We start from the raw sequence: 26,935 nt of genomic DNA on the forward strand, positions 1-26,935 counted from the left end.
AATATTAAAGTTTCCTAATGATACAAATATTGTTTAAATATTTTATCACAAAAAGACTTCAACAAAAGAACCTAAACTGAAACTATTAATCAAGGGTTTCCAAATCTTGCTTTTAATGTCCCATTACTATAATAAGCAGACTGCAGTACATTATACTTGTGTACCAACATCTCTAGCCATGTACTGTGCATGTCCTGTGTTCATTAAATACATTTCTCATATTTGCGAGCTTATACATACATACATAGTGTCAGAGTGTTAAGCCTGATTTAAATACTTAAATTTAAATTTTTTCTAAGAAAAGTAGGCTTTAAGTACAATTTACATATCCAGTGAGAGGGCTTGCTTTAGCAGCATTACTCTGCAAATCACATTTAGCAACATGTACCATTTGAACTCACTTTCCCAATTTTACACTCCATTAGTTTGAAATGATTATATTCAATGCAAGATATTCATTGGCTAATTTATCTTTCCAGCATACACTCACTATAATGAATAAAAATCAGTACAGCAATTCAGAGAATATTTGTTAAAGGAAGTAACTGATATATAGAAAATACACATACTTACAAACAAGAATATTGTTTATTACTTTTAAATTTCAAATGTCTCTCAAAACTAACATTTGAAATGTCTTGTAAATTAATTGATTAATCCAAAGTATGATTAAATCAATTAATCAAAATTAATGTTTCTGACTATTCCCACAACTGATTAATCAAAACTGTGATTAAATTGACTGTCACAAAAATAACCAGCTAAATGAAATTAGGTTTTGAATTTCGCGCAAAGCTACTCTAGGGCTATCTGCACTAGCCAGCCCTAATTTAGCATTGTATGACTAGAGGCAGCTAGGGTTCACCACCAACTGCCAACTCTTGGGCTACTCTTTTACCAACGAATAGTGGGATTGACTGTCACTTATAATACCCCCACGGCTGAAAGGGCAACCATGTTTGGTGCGATCGGGATTCGAACCTGTGACCCTCAGATTACAAGTGGGATGCCTCAACACACTTGGCCATGCCAGGCCCTAAATGAAATTAGGGTTTCCAATTATCCAAGTAATCAAACTATTGTCATTATTTTTGTTTGTTATTAAGCACAAAGTTACACAACATTTTACATAATCTATGTAAAACAGCCTTTAACATCACACTACCACTTCCCTATTGTCTGCTGAATAATAAAGTATTCTCCCAACCCACCCCTTAAAAAATTCCACAGATATAATACACTATTGCTAAACTTAATGAAAACTGACAGAAATGTCTTGTAATTGATCATCTCAATTGTGTCCCATATTTAAAAAAAAAAAAGGAATGGTACATTTAATGGTGAAGGGAAAGGAAATATTGCTGACATTTCTCATACTTTAAATAAATGGATTTCAAATGCAAGATCTACATTAAAATTCAAAGTAAATAAAAAATTAAAACATATTTAATGTAAATTAAAATCCTCAAGCCCTAAAAACATAGATGGGATGTCGAAATGTGTGTATGCTCCAACCATACACAGGGAGTCATTCATCCAGATGGACTTGATGTCAGAGTTATCAATATTTCATATATTCTTACATTGCTGGCCGTGCAACAGAGAACAACAGAGAAAATACAAGATGCAACACTCAGAGAAACTGAACAAAATGACTTTAGATATGCACTTGAGAAGTTAATCAAATGCAATCTAAAAATGGTGTAGTGATAGCACTAAAGACAGAGGTATTTGTATTAGTTGAATGAAAATCAACTTGCACTTCAACTTGTAAGATTCTGAATCAAACTGACATCATGACTATATTCTTTTATCCTAGTTCAAAAACTTCAGTGATTTATCTGATTCATTGTGTACAACAGCCTTGTACTGATGACTAAAAGCTCATGAAATTTTGTGAAATTCTTAAATATAACCAACATTTTGTAATAAAACTCAGCAACTCTTGCTGCTTTAGTATTTATAGCAAAAATAAACAAAACTGTAAAAGCACTGTTTTGTAGTACTTGTTTAAGATGGAAATTGTGTGTTTAAATTACTACGGGTGGGCAAAGGAAAAAACCCTGGCATACAAAAGCTGTAGTGAGAGAAGGTATGTTAATATGTACAGAGGTTTTTTAACCATTAAAATTACACACCCTTTGTTCTTTGTACAGAAAATACACATTCCCTTGTGAAACATCAGACTGATACTTAATATTATTTGTTCACATTTTTGCTATTTTAATGGTTAAGTAATATTTGTTTCTGTACCTGGTGATGTCATATACCAGCAAGGCACCAGCAGCACCTCTGTAATAGCTTCTAGTCACAGATCTATGGGAGAGATTCAGCAGCAACATCATAATTGCTTTATACAAGATTTTTTTAAGAACAACGTTCACAAGCACAAGGTTTGTTTATACTTTACACAAGTTCCTCAAAAGTCCTTTCCTTTATTAAACTAAAATATTTCACAAATAAATGTACATCACACAGAAAACATTCAGTTTAAGAACATATTTCTCAACTGTTCCAAAATGTAAATATTTCACTTGAATAAAATAACCTTCTTAACTTTAAAAACAAGCATCTCACACTGCTGAATCATACCACAATGTTTCAGTGTGCCTTTCACACATTTTGTAGCAAGAAAAAAACAAAACTTTATAACAGTTATGCACATTGAATACAATTCTTTTACAAATGCATAACTTAGTAAATCACTGTATATATGCATAACTAAGGATATAATGCATGACTAACCATATTGTCAAAAATCAGTGTTTCTTATATCATTTAGTGAAAAAAAAAATTGTTTAAAATTCATTTCAATACATGGATTTAAAGATACTGAAATGTTTTTATGTTGATGTTTTTTCCAATTTTATAGAAATATGCAATTTCCTTTCAAAATTATTTATGCTGAAAACAAAATTCCTTCAACAATACAGACAAGTACAAGTTTGCTTTTCTTGTATGTTAATATAAAATGATTAATTTCAGTCATCTGTGTCATACATATGCAAGCATAGTTGTGTACTGTAACTTTACAATTTTGTACATGTTTATATTTTTAAAAAAATCAAGTACTGTTTATAAAACAAATTTAATATTATACAATTACTAATCATCATGTGAAAATAAATTATTTTAAAATTACTTTAACCATTCTCACTATTTCTTAGAAAATAATGCAACAAGTTTCAAAAATGATTGAAATAACTATTAAAGAAAAATGAAACAAAACAGTATATAATCAGTACAAACTAAATAGTTTTTATTTGAAAAATAAATATATTTTAAATACCATGCACGTGTGGTGTATCAATATTGTAGCTCTTTCTATATGCAGTGGTGTGAAGAATCTAATACATTTAGTATAAAATTGCTTGCAAGATTTTATTAGCATACAAACTTAACCTACAATGTCAATGTGGACCTACTGTAACCTCATACAAGTTAAACCTCTGTACTAAACTTCCCACACTGACATTCTAGTGTTAAGAAATAGAGTAACAACATACCAGTTCTCTTGGCTAAGAAAAGGGTTTGAATTAAAAATATTTAAGTACAAGTATACATCTTAAGTTTCTAATATGATCCAACTAATATTAGATTGCAAAACCTGCAACTTAATTTTGTATAAAGTAATATTAATAGTACAGTTAAATCTGTGTGCAACTAGTACTGGAAGTTGGCTAGTTTGTTGAATTTCACACACAGCTACTAAGGGGCTATGTTCTAGTCATCTCTAATTTTGTAACAGTTATCCTATTTCCTTCCTGACTATATACATATGGCGAGTTGGTATTCTCGGTGCTTGTTAATGTCAAAACTAAAACAAAGCAAACATCTTATTGACATGGTACCTCATCTTCCTCTTAAACTAATCAATGTCAAGCCAAATATTTCTGCTGACTGATAGTAAACAGCATTATTCTTCTCATTGAAGAACTTATTTTCAGGGATGCATTTTTTAAAGTGATTACATTTATTATTACTTGTAGTATGAATTCTGAAGTTCTTTTCACTTTGTTATAACAAAGTCATTTTTCACTTCGTTATAACAATGTCATTTTGAGATGAGAAAACTAATGTTTTGAAACAAATATTGTGTTAAGTGATACTGGTTTTGCACTAATCTAGTATTATGAAATATCCTTTTAAAATAAAAAAGTAAGTAAATTTAAAGAAAAATATTAAGTAAACCATGAATGACTTAAGTACTGGACGAGCCTATTATGATGTACCCACAATTGAAAGAGAATATGTTATTTGGGTAGTACTGAAGGGGTACATAAATGAAATATAATGGTAAACATAAATTACTGGAGGATAAGTTTAATTGTGATTAAGATAGATCAAAGTATATCAACTCCTTTCTGGAACATGGAAGACAAAAAGGTTAAATATAATAAAACAAGTAAGACTAATGTTTTCCATAAAGTTAAAAGGAAACAGCCTGACCTGAAACGCTCCTGGCCAGCAGTATCCCATATCTGGAGCTTTACTGATCGACCTCCAACATTCACCACCTTGGACCCAAATTCAACACCAATTGTGTGACTTGATTCAGCTTTAACTGAAAAACAAACATGTTTCTAATTCTCTCTTTTCAGGAGTTACAAATATAATGCACATATAGTAGTTTCTTATAAAAAAAAAATTGTTCTTAAGATCATTCAGATGCAATTTCAGTAACTGAGACTTCCAAGAATTTCACTCAGACAGAATTATTCAATGAAATACCAATCAACTTCAATAAAGTCAAAATGATTACATAGTTAAAATTATAAAAATTCATGCAGTTATTTAAATTTTTTTTTACTATATATATGCATGCATGCAAGTCTAATTACACCAAGATTTGAAAGGATAGTGCAAAATCAACCCAGTAATTGTAGTAAGACGTGAGCAATTACTAGAATTGCTTATATTATTAATCAGTAGTTTCATTTTAAAAAATCATAAATAGCATGTAGCATGTTCTTAACCCTCTCCACACTGGGCACAGGTCAGAGGCCATGTTGACTCAATTTTATTGAACTAGTATTTCATGAATTTGTTTCAAAGTTTGGTATCAAACTGTAGATTATTATTTGAATGTTAGTATTATATGGTAGTTCAGTCCTTAATTTAAAAGTAAATATTCCAAAATGCATCTAAGCATCGATTTTTGTCACATGGTATATTGAATGCAGCAATGGTTTAAATTAGATGCTTGTGATGTCAAAATAGTTATAGCTTCACACGAAATAAAAATTCAAATGACCAATATTGATAAGCTAGAACTTCAAATAACCTCCTATCTTTTGTATATGTTGGAATATCTCTCGTACTGAATTAAATACACTGGGCCTGCTGCCCTATTTCCATTTTTAGAAATGCTCTCATATACATTTACTTCTGTACCTGACATGTGAATAACTAATGACAAGAAGCTCAATGTCACCCTAGACTTACTCAGCCATTTCTAAGTGTTACAATGCCATCTTCTTTCAAAACAAGATTTCAAGGAGATACAACGAGTCTAGTCTGCTTGAAATGCCATATTTTTTTAGGCTAAAATACAGCTAACTAACCAAGCTTGATAAATTAGAATAAATTTCTGTGGTATTGATAGTGTAAAGTCATAACTTATGAATTTTTGGTTACTCAACTGTATATAACTTAAAAATTATTTCATATCTTCCACATGCAAAATATTTAAAGGCTTAGCAATCAATAGCCACCACGTATAAAGATCATAACTAGAAAAAATATTTGTTTGGTTTACTTCTATATTTACTGTTCTACATTTTAAGAAAAATAAATTTAAAACTTATTCATAAATAGTTATAATTATATACATACATACATAACGTATAGTAACGGAAATGTGACTGCATTTTACACAATACTAGTTCACTAAAACAAGACTAGTACAGATAACTTTGTAAATATTTAAGTCAGTTTTATATTATAGGTTATAGTAGCTCAAGTGCATGTGCACCCACAGCATTGTAACTTCAGTAATGTTAATTTGTGATGATGACAAAACCCACTCATAGAGAAAATTATAAGTAAAAATGGGTGGTATGGATAGAGAAAGCACTATGTAGAGGAGCTATCGGTCAGTTACCTCTTTCTTTTTTTGTGAACCTGATGATGACCGAAGAAGGTTGAAACATTGTGTGTTCTTCTACATAGTGCTTTCTCTACCCATACCAGCCATTTTCACATATATAATTTTCTGTAATGATAGACAGGCATGACTGAGAGGTCAATATAATAAAAATAATGAATATATATAAATATAATGTTACAAGATTTAAGCTATTTAATTTAAGCATGTGTTTTCTTATCTTTTTTTTTGTTTATTTTAAAATAACTAAACACACAATTTATACTTATTTCCTAATTTTTTTATGGTGGTGATGAGATTATCAAATCAAATGAACCTTACAGTGATGTATTTATAAATAACAGATAAAATAGCTTTTTTTAATTATGAAATATTTGATAATTATCTGGACATTATAAAGAGTTTACAAGTGAAATATGAATATTTTCTGATGCATAAAGGGTATTTTTAATCTTAAAATGAAAATTACTTTGCATATTAGTTCGGCAGCATGCAAAAAATATTGCTTGACAAACCTTACGACTTAAAAGATTTTATTTACAAAAGCCTTGTACTGTTTATTGATAATTTGCCAAAGTTTGTAAATATATGTTTATTAATTTAAACACAGCATGAAAACTGTAACAAAGTCACTCCAATGGGCCAAAGTAATGCTGGAAGACTTAATGTTTAAATCACAAATTTATTGCAAAATATTTAGAACTATTTGGTTGGTTGGTTTGGTGCTTTACGACACAAAGCAACTAGGCTATCTGCACCAAACATTCAATGAAAAGTTGAAAGTAAAGTAAAATTATTAAAATTCGTAAAAAAGAATCAAGGTAAAACAAAACAAAAGTTTAATTTTTGAACTAAAGACATAAATTACATTAAATCCAATTTACAGCAGTAAGAGAGAAACTACAGTAATACAAATTGTAAAGGACTTTCTGTAGCATAATTATAATTATGCTAACTCACCAGAATGACTAACAGGTAAGTTCAAACAGTGTTAGTCACCTGTACTCAGAATTAAATAGTAGCTGTAATTCTGTCTTTTATTCTCTAGATCAGCAACTATCAATAAGAAAAAAAAATATATCAAAAGTTAATGAGGGTGTCATCTTACATTTATTTTCGATGAACTGATGAAGCAAGCAGGACTTTCCAGTACCTGCACTTCCAATGACTAAGAACTTGAAGAGGAAATCTAAAAAAAAAAAAACATTTCACAAATTCTGAATAAACAAGAAATCATGATATCACATTTGCACAGAAGACAAATGAGATCTAAGAAACTTTTGATTATATAATAATTTTTTAAATGGTAAGGATATTAACAATTGAAGGACTCGGCCAATAATAAATCAGCCTCTGGGTTTGCAAAAGCTTAGACATATTGTACCAAATATTTAATTTTACATTTCTAAGTTGTTTTTTTCTCTAATTAAGTCACCCAGAGGCAAATTATCCAAACCCGAACAATTTCAAACATCTGAAATATCTAGAGTATACAAGATACTTTGATACACTTCAGGTTTCAATAAATTGCTCATGGCAGGTTTGTCAGACAGTGAGGGTGAGTTTAGGAATAAAACCCTTAATATTAACGGAAATAAATATATTCTATATAAATTCAAATCCAGACTGATTATTAAGCAAACTTTTTATTTGCTTATATTAAACTTGTGGAAAAGATTTCCAGGTGATTTTGTGTGTGTGCTGGTTGTTTGAACTAAATTTTTGTTGAATAATTTTATTGATATGGTTTTTTTAAGTTTGGTTGGTTTCTTTGTTGGACAACCTCAAGGTGCCAAATGGCTTTCTGTGAGCCAATTTTTTATTTTCTGTACTATCAAATTATATAAGCAAGATTGCATTTCATAGCCTTTCATTTTAGATATACTTTTAAAATCCAGCTTCCATTTTAATATTTCATGTGTACATTTTCTTTAGCTAGTTAGCTTTAATAATAGAGAGTCCAAGCACTTGTTCTTTTCATATAAACTAAATACATGACAGAAGGCTTCACAATTTTATCAATGGTCACTCTCAAATCCTTTTACATTTCTTCACTACCACTACTTCTCACATGCAAGAAATTAGTGTAAAGGTTCACACCACATTCTTTTCTATCCTAAGAATCCTTAGGAATTATTCTTCTCTTCAACCCAATTCTCTCAAACCTGAGAACATTTTCATTCAATATTGAAAAATTCCAATAATGCAGAGTAATTGATTTCATTAAAAAAAATACACATATTAGGTTGCTCATAACATTATTCTCAACTTAATTTTAGTAAGGAGAATGGACTGACATTTTGAAAAGGATTCCTCTATTTTCCCCTTTGTTCATGTTATATTTTTTATTCCCAGCAATGAAAACAAAGTATATAGCCCAATAATCTATTTATTTTTTATGTCTAATATCAAGATCAAACTTTTAGTTGTCCCAGGAGATTGGTTTGTTTGAAAGTTGTTGCATGATATCCAGTTCTCCATCAAGTTGTGTACCCTAAAAGTTGGAAACTACCGAGTTACTTCTTTATAAATACTCATTCCCAAGAATTCTAAGTGCATTAGTTTAACACATCTCAGCACAAAAATTTTCTATCTTCCAAGTTATTAACTGTCAATCTTTTTCAGTGATAGAAAAACTGTTAATATTGTCAGCCTTTCAAAGATGACATTAACCTCAAATACATCTTGAACAACAAATTATTCAAGTATAATTCTATAATATTTATTAATGACTGACTCTATAGAAAGAATCAATCAGGTCCACTGGCCTATCAAAGTTTAAGTTAAGCTTACACATATATTCTGTGTATCACACTGTCAGAATGTCTATCACTTACAATGATATAATATACACATACAGAGAGAACATTTGGTCCTTCAAGGATGTCCCTCCACACTCAACTTTCAAAAAGTAAATATTTAAACCTCCACCTTTCCTCTCCAGGAAAATGAGTTTTGAAATTAAATTTGTGCCAATATCTACCATTGCAAACAGCAACTTATTCTACATAATGTTCAAACTGTTAAAAAATAACATGGTTTTAAATGAGGCCAAGCGTTTAAACTTTTGTCCTCTTACAGTGTTACCTTCAGAACAGTGCAACAAAATAAAGAGGCCTTTATCCTATTGATCCTCCAGATAATGTTTGTAAACTTCCACAATATCTGCTCTTACCATACTGTTTAGAAGAATCTCCCTTTAAAAGTCTTGAAAATTCACTTTATATTCATCTGGTTAAGTAAAATCTCTTCAAAAAGCCATTAAATTTTAATCATTCTACAACTACCCTGTTAGAGAAATAAAACTGTCTTAAATAGTATTATACCTTAAGTTTTAAACATCTGGTCTCTTGCATTGTCTTAACTAAAATGCACCTTAGATAATATTGCTAGCATTTTTCTCTCTCTTATTACAAAAATAACTCCTTTATCCCCAGAACCATCTTAGTAGCAGTATCCTACCTTTAAACCTTTTCCAGTAAGTTAATAATACAACTGAAGAATAAATAGGGATTTGTATAAAATAATCATTTCTTTTGACTTATCATTAATAAGACACTGGGCACAAAGATCAAACAAAACCCAAACACCTTAGGAGTAAAATATTACATTCCACAACAGAATGTGATGGGAAAGAAAAAAAAATTGTTTATGTAACGTAACCTAACACAAATATTATATATAAACATTTTACTTTAATTGTATTTTACAACTTTAGTCTATAAATAACTAATTTTAAAGTAATTTAATTCGATACTACAACTTATAATGTACTATTAGTGTTAATAGTGTTACGACGTAGAATGTTACAAAATTTCACATAGAACGTTACTGCTTCAGCGCTAAGGAATTCTTTAGTATCACTCATTTTAATTATTTAATTTTAACTGAAGTCAGTAAAGAACTTGGTTTGACAGCTTTATACTTTTCAAGTCAGTCAAAAAAAGATTAGTTGATACGTATATTCAAAATTAGGCATTTAAGGTCTAAGAAGTAACGTTAGTTACTACATTTTTATTTAATTATCTTGGTCTATGAACTTAGCGAGCGTATTTACTACTGCAGTAAATAATTATTAATATTTTAATATTAATTCTAATAGCCTAATTCAGCTTCTTTCTTTCCCTATTTTCTCATTTCATTGTTTGTTTCGAAATTTTCACTGTTGTATTTTTTAGTTCTCACCGTATGATTCCGACATTGATCGAGCAATGGCAAGTAGAACAATAACGCTATAACAGTCTTACAAAGAAATGTTTTTAAACTTCAGCGCAAAACTTTCACCTCAAAAACAGTTTAAATATTTTTTACAAACTTCAATAATTCGATAAAACTCATCTGTGAAAATGACGTAAATCTTGTGTCCGCCTAGCGGAAATAGTTTCCAATGATTTGAAAATTCTCAAACTACGTCACTTATTTATGCTTTGTGTTTTCAATTTTACATCATTATAAATATCTAATACAATTAGTAAAATAGACCTAAATGTGAAATTTTCGAAGTACATTGATACACTTTTATTAGTTCTATAACATCAACTTAAAATACATGTGCTCAATTTAAAGTATTGCGTTTTATTAAAAAGTCCATTCCTAAAATGAATTGCATAATAGGAATATTTAATTATTATTAATGAAATTAAACGCCACGCTTCCAGAAACATAACGTTTGCTGCTATACTGAAGGATGCAGAGGCTTATCGACATAAATATTTATACAAAGAAATGAAAATGTTTTTGTTACGAAAAAAGTGAAATAAAATATTTATCTTAGAACACAAAATTTTCTTTGACAATTTTTTTCCATATTATAGCTCTCTTCAACAGCACCAAGAATCCCATGATTTGTTTGTTTGTTGTTAAACACAAAACTAAATAATGGGTTATTCGTGATATCTCCACCGATATTCACGTATAATATTAGTTATTCATAAAATTATTAAAATGGGAATCTTACGGTCAAGGAAGGGATGTTATTAAAAGTTAAACAGTTTTTTACTAATAATAAAATAGTATATTCTTAATCTGAGTTATATTTTTAGTCTAAAGAAGTACTTTTATTAAATTATATTGTGGTAGCGTAGTTCTTATTCTCGGGTTTCTCTTAGATTATCTGTGAAAATAATTCGCCGACAATTCTTTTACAGAAAATTAAATAAAATACTAAACTATCCATTTACCATGTCCATTCGACGGTTTTCTCTTCCGAGGCCCATGATATACGGATAGGATGGTGTCTTGTCTTTTGTTGTATCTGGTTATCATGTTGCGAGGGAGTTCTCTTTGGGTAACTTGGTGGTGTATCCACTGATAGCTCTAACCTTGATAATTTTCCGGACGTAGTCTAGGCGAGGAACTCTAGACTTTTTAACAGTTTAAGTTTCCACTGACCTACTTTTTAGAGGTATTTATTTGGCCATTCCCATTAGTGCAACATATGACCAATCTCAATGTCTGCTTAACTGCTGAGAACAGCAGAGGTTAAATGTTAAGACACTCGACTTACAAACCGAGGGATGCTGGATCGTATCATTCATCCCTAAAAGTATTCGCCCTTTCATCCGTAAGGGTGCTATAATTGATGGTCAATCACACTATTCATCACTAAAGAATAGCCCAAGAGTAAGTTATAGGTGGCATTGATCAGTTGCCTTCCCTCTAGCATATCACAGAAAAGCTAATAAAAATAGCGCGAAGTTAAAAAACAAACAAAAAAATAAATAAATATGCTGTTACTCTGTAGCAAAAGACCAAGCAAATCAAGATAATCTTTTCCCAGTGGTGTTATAACATAATATTACTGTAGTTGCTTTTGCTTCTTCTTTTTTAAACCTTTCTGCTCACAGCAGAATGAATATGTTTTACACCGTTCTCTTTACATAGAATTGCCAAGCAGTTAGAAGACTGTGGAGATGATAGAGTGCTTTAAAATGTAAATAGATAATTGGGAGGTATCAGATGTAATTGTTGTTTCTATCCGTTGGTATATTCCAGTTTTTTTTCACTTCCTTGATATAATGATCAATTACATGTTCGTTTCTATGTTATGCTAGTTACATCATTTCTCCCATTATAAAATCAATGTAACATGAATGGATATTCCAGAGTAATATGTGTCAGTACAGTTTGTTGAATGCTTGATTACAATCAGCAATTCAACATAAGTTATTTGGCTTCTCAAGTTGTTCATGTAGAGGACGAATTACATAAGATAAATTTCACAAAATGACAATACTAAGAACACAGTCCAGAAACTTTACTTTTGTCATGCTGGTTCTTTGCAATTGGCCAATACTGGACTGAATTAGCATTAGAAGAATCTATAAACAGTTTTTCTGTGAACTATGTGTCCCATGAAACTCACCTGTTGATGTAATAATTGACTCTTTTGAGCGCTATCTTAAGGTCCTTTTCCCTCAACTGATCCAAAATCTCCAGCTCTTTAAACTTCGTTTCATGCGCAGTTGTAGTATCCTAGTAGATTAGTATGATATTCCATAGACTTCCCAGCCTAACATTTCAGCCATGTCTGCAAATGAAGTCAGTTCCCAATATTTACGTTTCTTTGATGTCAATTACCCACACACCATGAAGTACAGAGAAGCATTTTACGGTAAATGTAACTTTCAAATTTCCTTTTAGCGGAACCTTATATCTAATCGCTCTGCACGTTACTCCCTCTTCTTTCTTCGTACCTGTAAGCAGTTTCTCACCCTTTGTGAACAAATCGGATTGAACTATTTTAACTGTAGAGTCCGTGTTAATTTGCATACTGCAAAGCTGCCCAGCAATAATTTCGTAGACTTATGGACTAGTTTCTCTAAACAACGAATTTCTCATTTTATTTTTAGGCAGACAGGGTATTTTCAACTGAACTTTGCCCCATAGTTCCAGTTAAATTCTGTTTTCCAATGCCATTCAGTCTTCTGTTGTCTCTTATTTTATTAGACTTAAGACTGATCTTACTTCCATCAGCAAATTTTCTTAAAAGATATACACCTACTCTACTTCGGCCTAATTCTCATTTACTTGTCTTTTACAGTATCTATAAGTTACTTACGTGTCAAGGATACATTCATTTTTCGAAAAGCATCTGAGTAAGATAACCGTGCACGCCCTTCCAAATATTCTGCAAGCTCAGCTACGGTATTTCCCTTCACTCTACCTTGTTATGGAACATTGATCTGGATACTTCTTTCTGATGCGACACTTAACATCTATTGGATTAGGTAGTTGCCAATGTCTGATAGTTATTAAGGCTTTCAGCTGGAAAGTTACATAATGTTTTCAAACTGGTCCTTGTAAATGGGAAGCACGATTCGTGACTTATTTCTTACCATTCCGTTCGTCTACCATAAAAATTATTTCAAAATAAGCTTAGTATGTCTCCTATGTTAGTTCCAACCATACTTCATTGATTTCATTTTGAACCGATGTTGAACTGGCAAGCTACACTGGAAGTGGATTTGGTATTGTTATTATTGGGTTGTCTAAGAAGATCTTTCAGTAACAGTTAGAACAACACTAGTGGTAATAGGTGTAAACCAAATAGATTCTTCTAGTCCATATTTTGTAGCATATGGCTTCTCAGGTTAGATGTTGTTGTTGGTGTTTTGACTTAAGCACAAAGCTACACAATGGGCTATTTGTGCTCTGCCCACCACTGGTATCTAAACCCGGATTTTAGCATTGTAAGTCCGCAAACATACCGCTGAGCCACTGGGGGGCTCTAAGGTTAGAACTCCTGAGCTGATGTAATATTTCCATTTAATCATTTGTTTTACAGATGCTTTATTATGTAGCTGATGTTATTTTCTACCTCATTGGTGCTTTTTACTACTTCGTTAACATCTTTCTTTACTTTTAACTTACATCCTACTATATTTCTTCTGCATTAAAAAAACACTTATATGTCTCGTAAAGTTTGATCGATCTTTCTTCAATCAAGTTTACTTGAGGTTGTCTTTAACTATTTAATATCTTTCTTTTAATTCTATCCTCAAAAACGTCTAATGAAATTTTATGAGAAACATTTGGAGTAAAATCCCAAAGAACAATTTTATTATATATGTTGCAACAATTCTCCGAAGACTTTCTACAGTTATTAAAGCAAAAGATGAACACACATATATTAACTGTTTGTTGAACTCAATCACTTCCACTGAGTTCTGTTGTACTAAATATAAAGATTAATAAAATGTTGATGTTTCATCTGTGATTTATCTTCCACTGTTCTTTGAAAGTAGCCTGAAATCAAATTTTTGACTTTGTCCTAACACTTTTGCACAGTACTGTATATCGTGAATATCGGTAAGTCTTTGATAAGATATTGAACAATATTTTATTTGAAGTTGGATTCTTACGTACTTGTTGAAATAACTAAAAAGTGAATAGAAAGATTCATAGGTTGATACATTATTTTCTGTTTGCTTGTTTTTGAATTTCACGTAAAGCTATACGAATCCTATCTGCGCTAGTCGTCCCTAATTTAGCATGGTAAGACAAAAGAGAAGGCAACTTCGTCATCATTACCCAGTTTTAGCGGGATTGACCGTCACATTGTAAGGTTCCTACGGCTAAAAGAGTGACCATATATGGTATAATATAGATAGGAACCCGTGATCCTTGGATGAGGAGTGGAGTGCCTCACCCACCTAGCTATGATACGGTTTTCATTAAATAACAACAATGTGACTATTGAGGTTTCTTAGAGATATATATTTTTAAAAGCACATCTTTTTGTGTTATTGAGTATTATTGATATAAAAATTGATATAAGAAGGTTCCTACGGCTAAAAGAGTGACCATATATGGTATGATATAGATAGGAACCCGTGATCCTTGGATGAGGAGTGGAGTGCCTCACCCACCTAGCCATGATACGGTTTTCATTAAATAACAACAATGTGACTATTAAGGTTTCTTAGAGATATATATTTTTTAAAAGCACATCTTTTTGTGTTATTGAGTATTATTGATATAAAAATTTTCTAACTATCAAAACAGTGAGATTTCTTATCTTGATATATTAATTATAGAGAGATGCTGTGAAGGGTGGTACTTATAAAAGGATTTGAACAAATGCAGTAATTTAACAAGAACATGGAAAAGTAATTTCTATGTTGTGACGTGTGAAGAGATGCACTGAGGATTATAGCAATTTTGAAATATATGACTTAATGGTGTGTGTTTCTTAATCACTGGTAGTGCATTAGTAACAGCATTAGCATTAGTACCAGCTTGAGCTCCCTATTAGTGACAGCTTGAACCTCCTATTAAGTTGAATTTAAGCTTCTGTTGAATTGATTTATGATAATATGGAATTGATGACATTTTTGTTTAGTCTTACTCTAATATTGATGGTTCGAGGTGTATTGTTTTACTAAGTAGAGCGGACTACAATTAAACCAATGATGTTGTCAGATATAAGTGTGCCGGTTTGAGGATCAAAAAGTTCATATGAGCTGAATGTTTTCAATTGGTGAACGTGCTGTAAGCTTCAATACTACTATTCTGTTAAGAGTATGGCGTAGGCGGAGGATTTGTTAAATACGGACCTTCGCCTTAGAAAATTGCTTAAAATCAGATTTCATTTGTTTTGAATTTCGCGCAAAGCTACACGAGGCGTATCTGCGTTATCTATTCCTACTTTTGCAGTATAAGGCTAGAGGGAAGCCTGCTAGTCATCATTACCCACCGCCAACTCCTGGGTTACTCTTTACCAACGAATAGAGTGATTGATCATCATATCATAACGCCCCCAAGACTGAAAGGGCGAGCATGTTTGTTAAAATCAGGACGGATTATATATACAACTTGAAATCTCTTACCCGATTGTTTAGGCCATGGGTTGTGAAAGATGTAGATCAGGGTGAATATCTCAAGTACACATTGGTATTTTGCTATTATAAAAACTTATATACGTAATAGTTTTGGTTTTGTTTGTTTTGGATTTCGTGCAAAGCTACATGAAGGTTATCTTCGCTAGCCGTCCCTAATTTAGCAATGTAAGACTAGAGGGAAGGCAGCTAGTCATCACCACCCACCGCCAAATCTTGGGCTACTCTTTTATCAACTAATAGTGGGATTGACCGTCACATTATAACGCCTCCACGGCTGAAAGGGCGAGTATGTTTTGGCGCGAAGGGGATGCGAACCCGCGACCCTCAGATTACGAGTCGCACGCCTTAACACGCTTAGCCATGCCGGGCCTGTTCATAATCTATAGACGTTACTGGTCAAATATCTGTAGTTTTCCGATTAATGAGCATTTATCACAATTCTAGCTTTCGAGGATTATAATATACACACTGTATATTATTATACAATTATTACAAAAGCAGTATCATTCTATTAATAATACAAATAAACATCTATAGTAAAACTTTGGCTCACGACATTTATCCTTACACTGTTATTTTATAATCTGTGGAACACGCAGTGGTAACCCAAACATTTTTCTAACTGTCGTCGTTTCATGAAGATTGGGAAAAGCACGTGTTTTATGATGTATATTTTCTAGGAAGTATGTTTGTTCGAATCCTCTTTCTCTTACATGCAGGTATCGAAACTCGGTTTTTAGTGGTGTGAGTAGACATGCCGGTGTGCCACTGGGGGGTGGTCCTGTTAGTTAAATTCAAGAATTTAACTTGATAGAACAAATAGATATACATATATGTTAAAAATGCAAAAACCAGATGAATTTCGTATAACAGTAAAATATATCTGTGTTCAAAGTAATAACAATAAACAATCAAAATTTACGAATGAGTGAAATAACAATTTTTTATGAAAAACAAATGATGAAAATTATTTTAAAAAAAGGAAAAAAAGATGTCTTAAGTGATATGTGTTGTTATCAAAATGTATTTTCTTTGAAACTAAATAACCCCAAGTATCCATGTTAAAAAAAATCTATTTTGCACCAATGAAAAAAAAAGAGTAAATTACCCCCTCTAGTGTTTATTTACCTATATTTTTCATATGCCTTAAGAGAGTTCCCCACTATTACTGCGGTAAGTTTACGAATTTACAACACTAAAATCAACAGTTCGATTGGTGGGCTCAGAAGATAGCCCCATGTGGCTTTGTTAAAAGAAAACACACAACCATACTCAAAGAGATGTCACTGTCAGCTGCAGTCCATTTTACTAGATCACTGTTGTTATCTAAATGCTAGAAAAGGTGAATTTGAATGCTATCGTTAGATTATATTTTTCGCAATCGCATTAAATAAGATTTTAGATACAATTTTGTCACCCGTCGTTAGAGTTCGTAAGAGAAGTAATACAAAAAAAATGTTTTAAAGTTCAGTATGATTTTCATCATAAATATTATACCTACTTGTTTCGTTATTTCACAAACTTTAGGTTTGTTTTTGAATTTCGCACAAAGCTACTCGAGGGCTATCTGCGCTAGCCGTCCGTAATTTAGAAAAGAAACATGAAAAAGGAAATTTTGTTGGGCTTTGGATTAAAGGACAATGAAGACAGTTGAGGATATAGTATACAGTTTATTGTTCAATATAACAAACAAAGTGAGTTTACTGTCGAGGTAACGTTACGCAAACCACGAACCTTCGGATTCACAGTCTGGCATGCTAAATAATAGGTACGTCAAGCTTCACGTCTCACTTGCGTGCATTTAGTTCAAATAGAAAGTGACAATATATATATTGTCACTAGTCTTACACTGCTAAATTAGGGACGCCTAGCGCAGATAGCTCTCGAGTAGCTATGCGCGAAATTCTTGATTCTTCAGTGCTTAATGTCCGTTGAACATGAAGTCAAAAGGTACGTGAGACTTAGTTTGCCATCAGAGAGGCAACTGAACTACGTCTGCAAAGTTACGAGTGACTTGAACTACAACTCTTAAAAAGAAGATTAACTAGGTAACGTAATAAAATCTCAGAAAGACTTAGTTCACATGGATTGCGATTAATTATTTTTACGAGTATTAAGAATACCCCTGTGTTATTGTATTATTGATAACTCATAATGGTGCTAAACTGCAAACGAACACTATGAATTTATTTTCAGATAACCCTTATACCTATATAAATATACAGCAAAAAATTTTAATGTTTTTCAGCAAAAACGAGTACTTCTATAAAAAGTGAAACAAAATGCTGATAAAAAGTAGTCAACGTACAATCACCTTGCAGTATTGTTTGTTTGTTTTGAATTTCGCGCAAAGCTACTCGAGAGCTATCTGCGCTAGCCGTCCCTAATTTAACAGTGTAAGACTAGAGGGAAGACAGCTAGTCATCACCACCCACCGCCAACTCTAGGGCTACTCTTTTACCAACGAATAGTGGGATTCACCGTCACATTATAACGCCTCCACGGCTGAAAGGGCGATCATGTTTGGCGCGACTGGGATGCGAACCCGTGACCCTCAGATTGCAAGCCGCACGCCTTAACACGCTGGGCCATGCCGGGCCCTAAACTTTAGACATTTACCATCTAATAAAAATATTTCGTTGTCTGCAAAAAGTAAAGGACGCATTAAAATATGTTAATATATAAAGTAAAATAAGGAACAAAATGTGAGGCGTGAAGAATAATATCTTGGTTTGTTTTTGAATTTCGTTCAAAATTACACAACGGATATCTGCGCTACCGTTCCTAAGTTAGCAGTGTGAGACTAAATGGAAATTAACTATTCATCCCCACCTATCGCTAACTCTTGGGCTACTCTTTTATCAACGAATAGTGGGAATGACCGTCAATTAGCCGAGAACCTTCCATGGGACATGATATTACATATCTAACGTACTTCTCAGATTTACCAAACCTTTATATTTTTATTGTCTATAGAATGTAGCTTTTATTTATTTAACAATAGAAATATACTAAAGCCATTCTTGGTTGCTTAGCTCATTATTAATTTTGCTGCCTCCCCAGTGATACAGTGGTATGTCAAAACATGGTTTTGATACTCTTGTTGGGCAAAGTACAGATAGCTGTTTGTGTAATTTTATGCTTGACAACAAACAATACCAACAATATATATTTGTTATTGTTAAACGAGAAATTCACAATTAGGTGTCTATGCTATTCTATCGCAGGGATCGAATCTTAATTTCTAGAGTCATAAGCCTTCACCTTACAAATAATCTATCAGGGAAAACACCCATTTAGAAACTTTGCATTTAGAAACTTTGTTTTTATTAATTCCTGTTGCTACTTTCATCTGCCCCAGTTTATATCAAATTAATTACTGAACAGCCAGGATAGACACTTGATGATGTGTTGAATTTGTTTTGGTTTGAATTTCGCGCAAAGCTACTCGAGGGCTATCTGCGCTAGTCGTCCCTAATTTAGCAGTGTTTAACTGATGCATGAGTGCATTGGAAAAGAAATATGTGAAAGTGGAACATCGCGGTATCTGTTGGGTACAGCTAAATGAAAGGAAGAAATAAAAATAAAATATGACATGAAAATGAAGCAAAAAATAAGTATAAGCTAAAGTAATTTGGTTGGGGAGCTTCTGATATCGAATAATAAAAACAGTGAAGACATTCATCAAGAAGAGAGTGCCGAAAATAATGAGGAAGTTTACACAGAGGCACCACATTGGACGAACGGACTGTACACAGGTATGAGGACATCAGTCACAAAAATGTTTATCCTATATTCATTTCATATAAAAGCTTGTAGCGTAAAACTGCTGTTCAACAGTTAATTAGCATTGATTCAGAAACATGGAGACAGCTAACATGTACAAATATAGATTTAGTTGTATCGATTTGTTTGCTTGCTGTGAAGCAAAATGCTGTACAATGTGCTATCTGTGCTATGCTCACTGAAGCCTACCCAGTTATTGAATGGGGTGCCTATGAATTCACCTTTATTTCTTTGAATCCTTGTAGCATATGTAGCTGTTAGTGTTTGTTGTTGCACTTTGACTGAAAAATTTGGAGTAAAGGTTTAATAAAGTACAGACAAATTCATGGTGCTCTTCACAAACAGATTGAAGCAGAGACCTTAAGTCAGTCATCATTTTGAATTATATTTTGGGTATCAGATTATTGTTAGTTAAATGAAGTCTTTTATTTCATAGATCTACGTAGTTGGAAGGCAGAGAATCATAAGATAAACTTGGTTTTAGCAGTTTAAATACGTTAAGTCCGCACAACGGAGCTAAGTTTGTCTCTGAAGCTGTTTTTTCTAACCTTTGGTCAATGGAAGGGGTCCTTGGTTCCCCCCCCAGTCACATTGTGCTTTCCATTCTGAAAATTCTTGACCCACCATTGCAAATAAGTCTCAGAACTGCATCTTCAATAAGTTAGAAAAATATCAGAATCAGGAGAGACATACTAAACTCCTTATATTATGAAAATTTAGTCCTGAATGCTGTAATTAAAGAAGGCAGAAAGCATTCTATTATTGTACTATTGTTTTTCTGGGTAGAGCACGTTGTGTAGCTTTGGAATAGCAATACTATTGTTGACGAAACGTCTGATGCTTACAATGAAGAAGAAACTACTTTAGTTTTGTGATATGCTCATCGAAATCGAGACCATGTAAGGAAAGTTAAAGATTGCTTTTTTAAGTGTAAGAAGTGGGAGAAAAAGGGCACGATATCACAGATTTAATATATGGATTAGGGATCTGTTTCAAAGTACAAAATTATAGAAACAAAGGAAACGGTAATCAATTGATGATGGCTTGGATTTAACAAGGAATGCAAACTGTAATTTTATGGAATAATCCTCGAGCTGTTTGTTCATGAGTAATGCATACAGAGTGCTTCAGAGTTTAACGTGGAGGTGGGTTTATTTGTTTTGAATTTCGCGCAAAGCTACTCGAGGGCTATCTGCACTAACCGTCCCTAATTTAGAAGTGTAAGACTAGAGGGAAGGCAGCTAGTCATCATCACCCACCGCCAACTCTTGGGCTACTCTTTTACCAACAAATAGTTGGATTCACCGTCATATTATAACGCCACCACAGCTGAAAGGGTGAGCATGTTTCGAATCCGCGACCCTCGGATTACGAGTCGAACGTCTTAACACCCTTGGCCACGCCGGGCCATAACGTGGAAGTAAAAAGTTTCTTTAAAGACATTCAAAACACCATAACTTGTTCAGTCCTGCTTGATGGTAAGTTTTACAGAAAACTGTAAAGATCCTGTTGCATAACATGTAAGAAACTCAGTAAAACGCAAGAACAAAAGCAGTAAAACTAGTAATGATGGGACCAAGGGAAATTTTACAAAGCTTTGATTACATTAAAAAAAAAAACTCGACTTGCCTGTGTAAATATGCTATGCAACAAAATTTTTGCCTAAATTGTTAAAATATTTCACATTCATTTTACTGTACATTTTTTTATTCAAAACTCTATATGCCATCGATCTACTGGCCACTTTCTTTATCAAAACTTTAATTTTTATTGGTTTATTGACCACTTTCTGGTTCAAAATTCCACATACCATCGATGATTTAAATCATTTACTTCAAGACTGAGCTTATACTTGGTGAATAATCAAGGTTGGTCTCCGATTCTAAACGAGTCACAACTTTTAACAGCTAACAAAGTCAGAAAAAGATAGGCCTGGTATGGCTAAATGGTTATGGCACTAGATTCGTAAGCTGAGGGTCGCAAGTTCGAATCACCATTACATCAAACATGCTCACTCTTTAAGGCGTGGAGGCGTTACAATGTAACGGTCAATCTAAGTATTCGTTAGTAAAAAAGTAGTTCAAGATTTGGCCGTGGGGATGATGACTAGCTGCCTTCCCTGTGCAAAATTAGGGATGGCTAACGCAGATAACCCTCATGTATATTTGAGAGAAATTAAAAAAAAACAAGCAGAAAAAGATTTCCGGAAGAAAGAAGACAAATCCTTTTATGTTTAATATAGAACCACTACATAGAAATACGAAACTTAAGAAACCAATTTCAAGGGAAACGTTTTGTTACATAGTTCGCGACATGCTTATCCGCTAAATTACATGATTTGAAACATTTGACAAATTAATTGATTTGAAACCCAACAACATATAATGCTTATTTTTGCGTCGTTAAAATTGAAGAAATATTCAAAGTTTTATCTGAGAGATTTTATGGAAGAGGATTTTGTTGAAGAAAGTTAAGAGAGACTTTTATTGTAAAAAGTGAATTATATTAAACTTTAAACAAGATTTATGAAGAAGGATTGCAGAACCATTTCTCGCATACTGTACCGTTCTGGGGATGCTTACTTACATTGATAGTGATTTGTTTTCAAAAGGCAAGTGCTGCTTTATAAAATTAGCCTTGATAAGAAACTAATTGCAATCTACTGTGGGCCAAGACATTCTATCAGTCTTAGTGACGCTGTCACCAAAACATGACCTTACATGGAGTCTAAATTATAGCAGGGCTAATTTAACAAGACATGAAGAAATATAAATAAGTCCTGTGATGTCATGCGTGTTTTCATCAATCTCTAACTTTCCCTCTTACAAATTATTGAAACAAAATACATTATATCTTTCGTTATCATAATCGTTTTCTTCTGACATGTGTGTCAATCTTATTATTTTAACATTAAACCTCAGAGGTTTTGACTTATATAAATTAAGTAATAATGCTGATGTTAAAAACTGGTCTAAATGCCCTTCTAGTCAATTTGTTGATGTATTTTCAGTTTTGATACATTACACAATTTAGAAATTTTGGCTTTTACGACAATATTAATTTGCACAAACCTTTAATTAACATAACGACAACATGAAGTTTGTATTCTAATGTATGATAACACCATTTTCATGTTAGCTGCTTAGATGTAGAGTTCAATGTGATTTACGAAAAACAACAAGAAAATTACGTAGGTTCTGAAGGTGTTCACTGATGATAGTTGTGGTACACCCCATTCATTCCTTTTTTGAACATTATTAACTCCTCGGCTAAATTCTAAAATATTTGATGTTGTTTGTTTGAAATTAAGGACAAAGATACTGGATGGGCTATCTGTTTTTTGTATGGAAACCCGGTTTCCAGCATTGTAAGTCCGCAGATGTACCCGATGTGCCGTTAGGGGCTATTTGATGTACGTAGCCACTGTGCCACTAGGAGCTATTTGATGTTGATAAAATAAAGTACTTAAATTATCATTTCTGGGTATTCTTGGGATAACTGAGGGTAATAGGAGAAATAAAACCAAGCCTGCTTGTTTAAATGTTGTAAATAGTAGAAAAAAAATAAGAAATCATATATCATACGCAAAATAACTTTATATAAATAATGTAAGTTATATAGATGTAGATCAATGTGTATAAAAATAGTTATATGTTATCAAGCTCATTAAATAAATATTAAACGTTTCATTTGAAGTCTAACAATTTATTGATTTACTGTTAAGTTGTTTTTTACGTTGTTTAGGTCTGTCCTGGGTCTAGTATAAGCATGACGGGCTGCAGATCGAAAGATGCAAGGTTTAAATTGTGATGTTTTTTTTATTACACTCAGCTCTTTCAGTCCTGTTATTCTGTTTTGAACGCAGAGCTCTGCAGAGCGGTAGATATTAATGATGGTCTGACCTCGTGGTCAAAAGTTGAAAAAACTAGAGGCTGCTATACTTGAAACAAGGTTTCTGATATGGCTGTTTAACTAATGTGTCGTATAATTATGTAGTCGATACCTTTCAGGTTTAAAAACTATAAACAACTTTCTTAACACACTTGAAATACGTTGAACAAATGCTTAGTTAAATTCAATTAATAAAAACTTCGTTTTCTCAGACTTCAGGCTGCTAAAAACATTTATATACATTTAAGTAAAATATTTGGTATTATATAACTCATCAGTTTTGTTTCATTAATTTTTCCATCTTCTTCAAATGATATTTATTACTTATACTTCACTTCAGAATGACATCAGAGAAAAAAAATTAAACAACAATATTTTACCAGGTTTTCCTCAGCATAATCGATGCACCTCTTTGTTTTTGATGTTAGGTTAATCTGGTGAATGTAAAGTGAATAAACGTCGTATTTGTCATGTCTTGTTCTTTGTCGATGTCCCTGGAGTATCGATTGTTTCCGGAGATATCAAGGTAAACGGAGAGAGAAGTACTTCTGTTCTTGTCATGAAACGAACACACTAACTTCTTAATCAATATAATACAAAGAACAGCTTGAAGTATGTTGACTTTTGAGATACGAAAGGACTCGTTCTATTCTAGAAGCATATTTCGTAGTTAAGTTGTCCTAAGTATTTAATTCTAGAAAAAAAATTCGATATTATTGATCACGTTAAATTTTATTTCATATTTGACAGCTTGGTTGAAGTGATACACACTCAGAAAGAAACGTGTTTCTAGGAGTTTCAGGGTATAAATCGCATTATTACTCCTTATTAAATTTTGTACTCCCTTATTAAAATAGTAAAATTACTGATAATTCTTGTTTTACACTTTTATTCATCTTTATTTACTTTAACATAATGTGTTTTCCAGTTTTATTGGCCTGGAATGGCCTGAAGATTAGAGTGCTCGGCTCACAACCTACAGATCGCGAGTTCGAACTTCCATCCAGAACATTCTAAACCTTTCAACCATGGAAGCGTTATAATGTAACAGTCAATGCTAATATTTGTTGTTAAAAGTGTAGCCCAAGAGCTGATTGTGGATGGTGTTGACTAGCTCTCTTCCCTCTATTCTATCACTATTAAAATTAGGGACAGCGAATACAAATAGCACTCAAGTTACTTTGTGCGAAATTCAAAACAAATGCAATTTTCCTTATAGTTTTGTCTCTCTGAAAATTATCTAGAGATTACCAATAAAGATGTGAGAAGTTTTTACTTTCCAGTAGTTTCCTATATTTTGCATGCATCATAACTGTGATTATAAGTGTATTTCATATAACAAGATCTTGAAATGCAAAAATACTTGTATGTTAAAAGCAGTTAATATTCAGTTGGAAATCCGAAATCTTCTCCATCTAAGTACGTTTCAAATAACGTGTCAGAGATTCAGAAATTTATATAAAGTATAATCAGTTACTATTACAAATAATGCTCATGGGAATAAATACAAATACTGTAACACCACATATGATAATTAAATTGCTAATAGCTATCTTAACGATAATTAAATTGCTAGTAGCTATCTTAATGATAATTAAATTGCTAATAGCTATCTTTATTTCCAGCTAGAAAACTTTCATATATTTGTGAATGTTTTTGAGCATTTCTGCACTCTACACTTGATACTAAAATTCGATTCTTGGCTGTACGGAAAGAGAATGTTATGCAGGATGGTCTTGAGAGTAAAATTACGCAAAATATACAGAAATGATTGAACTTTATTATCCTGCGTAAAACCGTTTTCAGCAAGTTCATGAGCTAAATAAAACGATAGTAGTTTTCTCTTCCAAGACCCATAATATTGGAATGAGACTGTGTCTTGACTCATCCTGATTCTGGGAAAAATTTTATTAGTTGGGACTTCAACCAATATGGTTTTCTGAAAGTAATCTTTACAGGAACTTCTGGCTCCTCTGTAACATGAGGATTCATTAAGGTTCTCTATTGAGTCTTTTCTAACCAACGTATATACAAAACTTCGAAAGATAATTTTGATGGATGATGACCCATGGCTTGAATAACCTCTTCTTTGAACATCTAATTAGCTTTGAAATTTGTTGTTGTTTTTTGTGAAGAAAACTGTTCATCTCTACAATGTCATTTGATGGAACCAAATTTGATCAGCGTTTACAGTATAGCTACTTTTCACTTACTTACAAGCTGATTTAAACCTTTCTTAGGTGAAACCATGTACACATTATTCTTCACATTAAGGAGAGTTATATCAACAATCAATACCTCCTGACGTGCTGGAGTATTTGATTCCACTATGTCCCGCCCACTAGATGTATAATTATCGCTATTAATTCCTGATATGGGTATTTCACTTATTGGTGGTACAATGAACACCATTTCTTTCTTCGCTGGATGTTCAACAATTAGTGTACTAATTGTTATGTAGTGCAAAGAGACTTTATCGTTTTAGAATATGAATCATTTTGAAGCTAGCTAACGCCTACACGAAGATAGTTTCCAAAATGCCTTCTTCTTCAATATAAGTTACCCACACATTATGGGGCACAGAGAAACTTCATTTTGCTAGAACTTTATGTCAACCAATAGTTCCAATCAATATTTCTTCGTTTTTCATTTCTGGAGACAATTTTGCATCTTTCCTTAATACGTTGGAATGAACAAATATAGGTGTGGACTAACGTCAATATATTTCAAGGTTTTTCTACAAAAATCCGTGGACTCGTGGATGAATTTCTTCAAATAATGAACAACATTTCTCAATCATGAGAGATGAAGTATTTCAGTTGAATATCTTTCTATAACTCAAATTAATTCATATTTTTTTATTTTTCCTTACCTCTGTGTTTCTCCTTTGATTTTGGAGGGGTGTGATCGTTTGGCTTAGTAACATTTGGTAACTTCTGACAGTCTCGGCTATAATGGATAGATATGCCACATCTGTAACAATTATCTCTTTCTTTTACCCTTTGAGAAGAGCATTTATTCTGTACAGACATACGTTTGAAGTTCCTTACAATATGACCTTTCAAGTTACACTTAAAACATCCATTGTATTGTTATTTATTCCCTCTGTACTCCTTAACTAGTTGTCTAGCTAATTCTTGTAGTTATTCTTGATTATTTTTAGGGGGAGTGGATATTTTAATACTTCAGGATCTGGTACTCTCATAACTTAAAGATATACCCCAACTTTACTTCAGCCTGATTATCATATACTTGTCTGTTGTGGTATCTATAAGTTGAACTCATACCAAAGAATCCAATATTTCACGTA

General features: G+C 32.4%; 1 protein-coding gene across 1 annotated transcript in view; it reads right to left on the reverse strand.

Moving 5' to 3' along the window:
* The window catches only part of LOC143228396 (ras-related protein Rab-4B-like), a 16,223-nt gene extending 5,744 nt beyond the window's left edge, over positions 1-10,479 (reverse strand). Inside the window, exons 1-4 of the mRNA XM_076459660.1 lie at positions 10,292-10,479; positions 7,215-7,295; positions 4,450-4,564; positions 2,223-2,316 (exon numbers count right to left, since the gene is read on the reverse strand). Coding sequence (XP_076315775.1) covers positions 2,223-2,316; positions 4,450-4,564; positions 7,215-7,295; positions 10,292-10,307 — 306 coding nt within the window. The 5' untranslated portion in view covers positions 10,308-10,479. The remainder of the gene's footprint in view (positions 1-2,222; positions 2,317-4,449; positions 4,565-7,214; positions 7,296-10,291) is intronic.
* Positions 10,480-26,935: the final 16,456 nt, after the last annotated feature.

The sequence above is a fragment of the Tachypleus tridentatus genome, chromosome 10 (assembly GCF_004210375.1).
Source record: "Tachypleus tridentatus isolate NWPU-2018 chromosome 10, ASM421037v1, whole genome shotgun sequence".
Classification (NCBI taxonomy): Eukaryota; Metazoa; Arthropoda; class Merostomata; order Xiphosura; family Limulidae; genus Tachypleus; species Tachypleus tridentatus.